Raw genomic sequence first — 10310 nt, 5'->3', positions numbered from 1 at the left:
CCCAGACACTTCCTCCAGCTCTTCCGGGGGAATACCGAGGCGTTCCCAGGCCAGCCGAGAGACATAGTCCCTCCAGCGTGTCCTAGGTCTTCCCGGGGCCTCCTCCCGGTTGGACATGCCCGGAACACCTCCCCAGGGAGGCGTCCAGGAGGCATCCGAAACAGATGCCCGAGCCACCTCAGCTGACCCCTCTCAATGTGGAGGAGCAGCGGCTCTACTCTGAGCTCCTCCCGAGTGACTGAGCTCCTCGCCCTATCTCTAAGGGTGCGCCCAGCCACTCTGCGGAGGAAACTCATTTCGGCCGCCTGTATCCGGGATCTTGTCCTTTCGGTCATGACCCAAAGCTCATGGCCATAGGTGAGGGTAGGAACGTAGATCGACTGGTAAATAGAGAGCTTCGCCTTGCGGCTCAGCTCTTTCTTCACCACAACAGATCGGTATATCGACCGCATCACTGCGGAAGATACACCGATCCGCCTGTCGACCACCCGCTCCATCCTTCCCTCACTCGTGAACAGGACCCCAAGATACTTAAACTCCTCCACTTGAGGCATGAACTCTCCACCAACCTGAAGAGGGCAAGCCACCCTTTTCCGGCTGAGAACCATGGCCTCGGACTTGGAGGTGCTGATTCTCATCCCCGCCGCTTCACACTCGGCTGCAAACCATCCCAGTGCATGCTGAAGGTCCTGATTTGAAGAAGCCAACAGGACAACATCATCTGCAAAAAGCAGAGACGAAATCCTGTGGTCCCCAAACCTGACTCCCTCCGACCCCCGACTGCGCCTAGAAATCCTGTCCATATAAATAATGAACATAATAAACAAATAAACAGGACCGGTGACAAAGGGCAGCCCTGCCGGAGTCCAACATGCACCGGGAACAAGTCTGACTTACACCCGGCAATGCGAACCAAACTCCTGCTCCGGTCATATAGGGACCGAACAGCCCTTAACAGAGGGCCCCGGACCCCATACTCCCAGAGCACCCCCCACAGGCCATCACGAGGGACACAGTCAAATGCCTTCTCCAGATCCACAAAACACATGTGGACTGGTTGGGCAAACTCCCATGAACCCTCCAGCAACCTGGTGAGGGTATAGAGATGGTCCAGTGTATTATGTCCCTATTCTTTTTATATATTTTGCTGCTGTAACAGAAATTTCCTCATTGTGGGATGAATAAACGTATATCTTATCTTAGTTTGCTGTGGTTGGTGCTTAAGAGCATGAGTGTCCTTCATAAAGCCATGACCTCAACACCACTGGGATGAAATGGGACTGTGAAGGTGTGTCTGAACTCACAGATGCTGATGGGACTGAATGGAACACTGACACACTCCAAAATCTAGTGGAAAGTCTTCCCAGATGCATGGAAGTTATTACAGGAATATATAGAACAGGAAAAGGATGACTAAATCTGAACTGCTTTGTTCAAAGTTTATACATGGATAAGATGATCAGATGTCCACAAATTATCAGTCATGTAGTATATTTGAGTTCGAAGCAACACACTGGTGAATTGGCCTTATTATACCTCCAGGTTCTCTACATCAGTGCTGACGGCTGACTGTCTGTACTGTGAGTTTCGATTGTTCTCTCCATGTCTGTGTGGGCTTCAGCTCAACAGCAGATTTCCACAGACTTCATTAAATTAATTAAGTCTACTAGCACAGGAAAAAAACCCACAAATCCTTAAAAAGGCCGGCAGCCTTCCAGAGCATAAACTTGACACGATCCTTAAAAGGAAATCAGTTTAAACGCTACATCATAAATACATATAAACCCACTGCATTTTCACTGGCCAGATGCAAACTATTCTTGGGAAAATTAATGAGAATAGACAGGAGGTATTTTTGAACAATGACGCTTTGTATAAGGGCTTTAAAATCTGAAGATTGAATAAAGATACACAAACAGGTTAAATGTGACATAATTATAAACTAATGTCAATGTAGACACATCTTGCACTGCCACAGGTCATGCATTTAGAATTAGTTAATGCACAGTTATGTGACAATGAAAAGTTTGAATTCGTAGAAAAGTTGTGCTGATCATAGACACAGTGTAGTACAGATCAGGAGTTATATTTGGTCTTCACCTTGTGCTTAAATGCAGAAAAAAAAGTAAAGTAAATGCAGTTCAGTTCAGTATTATTTTTATTGAACTCCTGCTTGTGTACGTATTTTCCTTTTGCTGTAAAAGACAAACCGACCGTCACAAACAGAACAGTAAACAGACATGAACAACTAAGATCACTACATGATGAACATGAACAAAACTATTTCGACATCACAGTTGTACAGTATGTCCAAAAGAGCTATCCGTCACATCTTCATAACAGCATCCTTCCTATTCAGTAAAACAGGATCCACTGGACAGTTCAGCTTTAGCATCTTTTAGGACAAATAGCAGAGTGGACAGAACCGTGAGTTAAATTAAAAACTACAACTAAAAAAACAAAAACAAAAACACGAAAATAAGAATAATTTAGTTAACTTAATATCAATAGGTGCTTTAGGATGACCTCTTTCTGTACAGTGATGCAATATTAACACTTGGCTCTAAACCTTACATTTGTACCATATATTAATATTTCACACATTTGAAATTAAAGTGTCAGTGATGATGCACAATAAATGTAAATCAAACTTTTTACATCTAGTAGAATATATGCATCCAAATAAAAAAATAGGCTCTTTTTTCCTGTAACGTCTTTGGATTCTACAGCCAACCTGCATCCTTAGGCAAAAACAACAGGTTTCATTTTATCCAAGTTTAATTGCAGGTCCTAAAGTCTCTGTGCAAGTTATACTGGGCTTTATTTAGATGGCTGCCCCAGCAGGTAGACAATGAGCTCATAGGTGGAGAGCACTAAAGCTGTGTTGGGAATTTGCCTAATGAGCTGTGGAATGAGTCCTCTGTAAAAAGCAGCGTAGCCCTCCTCCACTGCCACCAAGCGGGCCGTTTGGAAAAAGTATTTATATTTGCTGCCCTCTTCTCTCAGCCTTGTCCGAATAACCTCTGTAGGGGAGACAGGAAAGACAGGGTGTCAGATCACAGCAGGAAAAAAAAACCTGCTGAATGTAGGAAGTATGATAAGAATACAGTTACATACAGCACAAGGATGACTTGCAATTATTCTGCATTGTTGAAATGACATTTTTTACTGTGTAAAAATACATGCAATTTAACAGTATGTCCAACAGTATTCAGAATTTCAGGAGTGTTCCATACCATGTGGATATGCTATGCAGGAAGCACAGCCTTTGGCAAAAGCAGCTGCTAACATAAGGCCTAGGAAGTCCGAGGCACTCTTTTCTCCATCGCTGTTGGCAGACATGAGTTGACTCTCCGCTATGCGCTTCTTCAGAGTCTCGTAGATGAGGAAGCAAATCATGGTCTCCGAGATTCCCGCGTACGATGCAGTGAGGCCCCGGTAAAAGCCTCGTACACCTTCTGTCCTGTATACATAGCGTGCACACTGCAATGCGTTCATCTTCTTCTCGCCTCGTGCCCTGAAGGAAAAGCGGTTAATTAGTAAATTCTCTACAGGACCACTTTAAACTAGGTTATAATGTAGGTTGTGTGATAACTGTGAAACAGGCTGCAGTTCCCAAATGACCATAGAATATTCAGGTTGAGTACATTTGGTATACTAGGTAACATCTGCTTTGCTATTTTTTTCCTGTTTAAACATGAATTCAATGTGCAATGTTTCAGGGGCGTAGAGTGGGCAAGGCTTTTCATTACAGGACTATGTTTAGAAAAGGCTGCAAACATTCTGTTCTCTTGTGACCCTCAAGGGTGCACTGGACTGCGCAGGGATAAATATATCTCAAGCCATTTAAGCTACAAGTGGCACAGTGAGAGGATATTTATACTGCAGTGCTTCCAAATCACATGCCCATCAGCAGGATCTTATTAATGACTTTTATACGCCCCGTCGAACAGCACGTTAGACACGTACAGATTACATTGCCAAATAGCATGTTGGGTACAGTCTAACCTACAAATTTCTGTTACAGAATTGGAGTATCCACATACTTCTTTTCAAGCTGCATTCTGGTTTTGACCATCCAGATGGGGTTCATCAAGGAGTTTGTTACAAATGCTGAAAAAAAAGGGAAAACATGCAATCACAAATAAACAAATGCACTATTCTCCTAAATACAAGTTCATTTCATAAAGAAAAATGATTCTCGTAGATGCAAGTCACCAGTCCAGTTAAAAATAAGACAGAGGCTACAAACTAATAAACAAAATAGCAGGCCTGTTTAACTCGTAGAACTGCACTGATTTGATCATAATCTGCATGTCTTTCACTTTTGCCTGGATGCTGTGTTGTTTAATTAATAAAACAGGGCTCCTACTAGCTATTTACACCAACAGACTCCAATCAGATCGAACACACTTTAGAGGTTGCTGGGAAAAAAATATTGTCCTTGAAATTTGCTATATAGCCTTTCAGATTGTTATTACCTTAAAAACACTTGGCAACATTGTCTACCCGGAAATTCAGTAGAATAAAGGTTAATCATGGTATGAAGAGGAGAAAGAGGAGAACATGAGCGATCAGATTAGATTCATGGTGACACCTAGTGTTTAACAAATGAACTTCTGGAATAAGCAAACAGTCAGTAAAATAAAGAAATAATCATACATGTTGGCAGCTGTGGCTTGACCCCCTTAAGTGTACTCTGAGTGTCTCACCTGCAAATCCAGCTGAAGACATGTGCACTGCTCCGCTGTTTGGCACAAAGATGCCATTAAAGGCCTCTTTTGACTTGGAGTAGGCTGCAAAGTATATTGCCCTGAGGAAGAACAAAAAGCAAAACAGTTTAGATAAAAAGTGAGAGGAACGTTATGTCTGCATTCTGCTTAACACCCTGTGTAGCTAAGGAGCTCATTTCATTGTAAGAAGAAACGACTGATGACAGCCTGCCAGGTTTAAACACACAGGCTGTGTCAGTGCCCACAGCGTACAGAACTGTCTGTTCCGGCTGTTTTCTTTCATGCACTTCGAAAACAGGCTGCGCTGCATCGCTGCTACATGAAGAACAAGCAGCTGGAGGTCTAGTTGCATATTCATAACTTATTGTTTCCATGTCTGACATAAGCTAAAGGTTACAAATAAAAAAAAATTATATATATATATATAGAATCTACAGTATTGACTACTTAACTGATCTCTTTTCAACTAACAAATGTCATCGTGCAGTAATATATAGCTCATAGCTTCAATACATCTTTTCAAAAACTACATTATTAGTTAAAACCGGATTTACTTTTTACCTTGATGGCGCAACGCCAACTAGATTTGGACCCAGTCCTCGGAAGAGCGAACTTGGTCCTTCTTTTTCCAACATTGACCTGGTCAAAACAAGGACATACTTAAGAAAACAAAGAAGACAACCACTGGTTCAGTGAGTTCAGATGACACAGTGTTTGGGGTTTAGTGAATATAGTTCCATATTATTGATTGGCAGCAAAAGAGCAGTGTTCAGCTTAGCTATTTTTTTTTTCAATGCAAACTGGCTTCATGGTTGATCTCAAGGTCAGAAAAGTTAATCATCTAGTCCTTAAGTAAACATGAACTCAGCCATCTTTGTTCACTGCATAATCATTGTAAGTAATCTTTACAGGCAACAATGTGTGTGTCCAAACCATAAACTTGTATTAACCGGAGTTATGGCTTGAAATTCGGCATTGCTGAGGGAAGTGCTATGAGGCAGGATGTTTGAACAGGGCTTCTTGGAAAACCTCCATGTTTAATTACACTGAGAATTTAATGGCTGGTTGAGAACAGAAAACATTTTAGCATGGGCAAGCTTGAAATCTTTTTCATCCATGCACAATGCCGCTCAACTCTCAGCCCTGTAAGTAATCCATCTGATTCAGCACTCCATTAGTACATCAGGTGTACTGGGAGCAACAAAAACTTTAAAGTCTGCAGTCTCAAATTACAGAATTAACATTCCATACATGAGGACCTTAGATAAATCCAATTCAGTACAGAAAAAAAGGTTAATATACCTTGTAACTAAGCATTCAAAATATGAACCTTGACAAAGTCCATCACACATACATCACACCTGACATTCACTATCAAGTACATTTACCCAGAACTCTATCAAACTTTAACAGAGAACAAACCACAAGAAAGCCATTTCATAATCTCAATGACATGGCATGTTTATTATATATAGTCAAAATCATTTTTGCAGTCATTGCAAAAAGAAGCAGACAAGAAAATATGCTGAAAAAGAACTCACACTTTGAGTTCAGGCACAATCAGCCTGTGCTGGCTAGGAGTAATATGATCTAGCGTGGAGGAGCCATGTGACAACATGGCCTTCTCAATGCATTTGCCAGGCCTCCACGGGTGCAATGGCTGACCTCCCAGAAAAGGACATGGATGCATGCCATCTCGTCCCTCATCAGCTTTTATACAACACTGTTGCAATCTGGCAGCAAAGCACTGTCTTGTCCTTTACTGTAGGGAACTGATCAGCTTTATTAATTCACCCTTCTGCACTACGGATGTTCTTAGCCACTGGATTATCTCGCAGATTTCAGTCAACGCATTTACTCAACATATTTGTATTGGATTTTTAATTTTTTTATAAAAAAAAAAAAAAAAAAAAAAAAAAAAAAAAAAAAACCTGCACGTACACTGAAAGCCACATGTATGTTTCCAATTGCTTGTAGTGTTTAAAACGCTCCTGCTTACCGTAGGACCTGCATGAGGCGCGGCGTTACTGGTCCCGGTCTAATTACGCCAGCTCCGCTGACAGTACCAAGCTGCACCTGAAACACTGGTCTGAGCGTCAGACCTGATGATTGTAGCCTTGTCTTCAACACCTCTAGTGGGCAGGTCGCAATGGCACCCACTGTACCGCCACATCTGCAAATTTACCAAAAAAAGACAACTGTTAACTCACACACACAAAAAAAGCTACTAAATTAAAAAGGATCCTATAGCTTTATGTAAATAAACAGTTAAACGAAGAAGGGGATATTCTTTATCACAAGGCAAATAATTCATCGATGCATCCCTTTCTTCTTCAAACTGTTTATTCACTTATGTTTGTGAGAACAAATCGTATGTCCCGAACCACTGCAGTTTGACACCGAGTTCACATTCTGACACACGTCACTATAATGTTACATTTTGAGATTTACAAGGGTCAAGGAGAACAAACTGAACTCTTGCAAAACAGAATATGACGAAGGTAGGATCGATCATGTATCTGCTGCTCAAAACTGACAAAAACTATAAAACAGGAAATTATCATACAAATGTAATAACAAATAAATCTAACCAAAAGTAAAAGTAGAAGATATTTAGAGAGCGAAAGCAAGTTACTGTGAAACTGGAAGAGAGTTAAAAAAAATTTAGTCTACACAAGTCTAGACGATTTTTGCTTCGAAGTGCTCTAAAGTTAGCAGGGCATAGTTCACCGGACTGACGTAAAACTGGTGTTAAATGAACTTTAGCTTAAACATTAGGCACCGTATGATAACAATGTACAACACAGAGGTGGGTGAGCTGTTTTGAGCTATTCAAAGATGTCTTGTGTATTCAGAACAAAAGTACAACTGGATCATCTGGAATCTGTAGTTTTGGCAGAAGTCCAGAAAGTGACAAACAATACTATCTAACAATAATTTCAGATTAACACATTATGACGAGCCATGGTATTTAATTCAATTAGGGCCACTACACAAAGCTCACAGTACATTCTTACAGATAAGATATTGTATGTTTGTATATATAGGTGTTGTATTGCTTCATCATTGATCAGTGATACTCTCTTACATGCATGCACACACAAAAAAAACCTGAGGACAAACAAAGATGTATTCCTAAGTACTCACAGTTATATGTCATCATGAACTTGTCACAGATTTGTACTGGACTTATGAGAGACAGATTATAAACACAAATCCGCCTGAGAGGAACAATTTATTTCAGGCATAGGACAAGATTTAATGCTTACTACTAACTCTGTAGAAACTCAAAGCTAAACATTTTATAATTAAGCTCAGCACCTATGACCCATTAGGGTATGCCCTATAAAACCAAATGCTTTAAAATAGCTTTCTGGCAGAGCCGCAGGAGACATGTCAGGGCACAGCCTTGTATAACAGAGCAAACTTCGGTGGCACGACAACCACCAGACAGAGTGATGAGAAAAAGTTACAGAAACAAAAGCATGCATGAAAGTTGTGACATAACTGTTATCCTATATGACACTGAGCACTGGCAGTGCTCCTTTTAATCGTTTCATCTAGCACCATAAGAAACACGGTGCAGGTCACGTCCACACAGTGCACAGAGCGAGACACTTGAATAGAGTAAAAAAATAAAAAAATCTGGTTTATAAAGCAACTCTAATCTCATAACATGTTGCCATACACATGAGGAACCATAGACACCGATATAGATTAAATCATTGTGAAAAAGTATATGATATTATGTCCCATGATTGACACATAATGTTGCTTATATTCACTATATATTAAGTAAAGCTCATCTATTCATGGATGCAGCAATCATAAATTAGTCAATGGCATTCCCAACGTCTTACAACTTTAAATCACATATACAGCAGCAGATGCAAAAAGACCTTGGGAGAAAAATGCTGAGTTATGCAAAGTTCCTTACTAAATTACACTGTCAAATGAGGTACAGCTTAAAAGAAGAATAAGAATAAAAGGTAGGACGGAAGGGCTGACGTCATATTTGGTAACCCATGGTTACAGGTCCTGTTTTTGTCAGGCGGCTCCATTGGGATTGACGTTAAATGAGCAAAGAGCGAAAGCACCTTTTCTATCTGTTTTGTCCACAGAGATTTCTTTACTGAATGTACACCAATGAAGGTTTAGGAGTGGAAAAGAAGGTGTGATGAAAGAGTAAATAGAGTTTATCGTGTGGAAACAGTAAAAACACATGAGGCAGAACAGCTATAAACATCTCGTCATAACATTAACCTACTATTAACTACAGGACTGTTTATACTGATGAGAAATCACAACACACACCGCTGACATTGTCACGTCTTTCCCAATGATATTAGGAACGTGTTGAACTTGAGACACGACCTGGCAACCCGGAGATCATGGTGTGAGACTAGCCGGTGATGTTCCTGTGAACTTAACTAGCTTCCTGAAACCTCAATGTCATTCGGCATTTCGTTCGCTATGAAAAAGCGAAACGTTTTAAATCTAATATAAACATCCATATTATCCAAATAACAGAAGGAGAAAAAAGTATCGAATGAATCGATTTAGTAAAGTTTGTCCGAATTCACATGGTAGCACCTGCTTAGCTTAGCATAGCATAGTTTAGCTTAGCATAGCCAGCTAGCTGTGAGGAAACAGCGGATAAGAATAACGAACCCGCCGTGTTACACACACATTAAACTTTAAACATTTTACAGACAGAAAATCAGAAAACAGTGCACTTACCCCCCGGCGAAGAGATGTAATAACGTGTCGTTTTGTGCCATTTTAAATTGTCATCATACACCTCAGGTTTTTAAGAGGTTAAAACTAAAAGAAAACGAACGTCTCAACCAGCCGAGCCGGCTACTTTATAGAGCTGGAGCAGCGTGAGCAGAATCTAATGAGAGGTCTGGTTGGGTGTTAGGCTGCGTCTAAAACGGCAGTTTGAATAAGTACACGTGCACTGATATAAACCGTTGTTTTCTCCCGTGAGTAGTGCGCCTATGTAGGGCCTAATGTAGAGTATTAGAGCACAGTGCTGTGACGTCACGGAGGTTGGGTCGGTCGTGCCCCGCCTACAAAAATAGAACACGGTTGATTTTTTTTTTTCTTGGTTGATTTTGAATGGGCCACAGACGGAGGTGTTGCCCATGACGTCATACAGTCACACTATCTCACCACTGCACTGAGGTTACAGCCTGTACATTTGTCCTGACATTTCAATTAAAATGAGGAACAGTGTCATGTGCTGTAGCTACGGAATACTTTCTATATCTGGTTGTGAAATCTTATACCAGTGGAAACTCCAGTGTAACCAGTGCATCCTTTTTATTATTATTATTTATGTATAGGTTACATATCTTATATACATTTTACATAATTGATATGTATTTATTTGATTTAATGTTCCTAGATATTATAGTAGATAATTATAGCAGATAAAGTCCATTCTGAATCCGAATCAGGTTTATTAGCCAAGTGTGAACACAAACAAGGAATTTGTTTCCAGATGTTTGTGACTCTGAAAAGTAGAGACATAAATAACATTACACTATACAAGACAAGATAAAACAGGCTATA

General features: G+C 40.5%; 1 protein-coding gene across 1 annotated transcript; it reads right to left on the bottom strand.

The window, feature by feature from the left end:
• Window positions 1-2140: 2140 nt before the first annotated feature.
• slc25a33 (solute carrier family 25 member 33) lies at window positions 2141-9733 on the bottom strand. The gene is made up of 7 exons (XM_027170649.2): window positions 9474-9733; window positions 6733-6906; window positions 5295-5372; window positions 4713-4813; window positions 4047-4113; window positions 3237-3517; window positions 2141-3023 (listed from the first exon to the last, which is right to left on the bottom strand). Exons 1-7 carry the CDS (start codon window positions 9512-9514, stop codon window positions 2821-2823), a joined length of 945 nt encoding a protein of 314 aa, XP_027026450.1. The 5' UTR covers window positions 9515-9733; the 3' UTR covers window positions 2141-2820.
• Between the last annotated feature and the right edge of the window lie 577 nt (window positions 9734-10310).

Source organism: Tachysurus fulvidraco, chromosome 23, assembly GCF_022655615.1.
Source record: "Tachysurus fulvidraco isolate hzauxx_2018 chromosome 23, HZAU_PFXX_2.0, whole genome shotgun sequence".
Classification (NCBI taxonomy): domain Eukaryota; kingdom Metazoa; phylum Chordata; class Actinopteri; order Siluriformes; family Bagridae; genus Tachysurus; species Tachysurus fulvidraco.
This window is presented reverse-complemented; position numbering and strand designations above follow the sequence as displayed.

Bases quoted from the DNA above. Each gene is read 5' to 3' on its own strand.
- slc25a33 (XM_027170649.2), bottom strand. From the start codon at position 9,514: ATGGCACAAAACGACACGTTATTACATCTCTTCGCCGGGGG. The intron at 4,814-5,294 runs GTAAAAAGTAAA...GTTCTTCCTCAG, and splicing joins GTTGGCGTTGCGCCATCAAG to GGCAATATACTTTGCAGCCT. The intron at 4,114-4,712 runs GTGAGACACTCA...CTTTTTTTTCAG, and splicing joins GTCTTCAGCTGGATTTGCAG to CATTTGTAACAAACTCCTTG.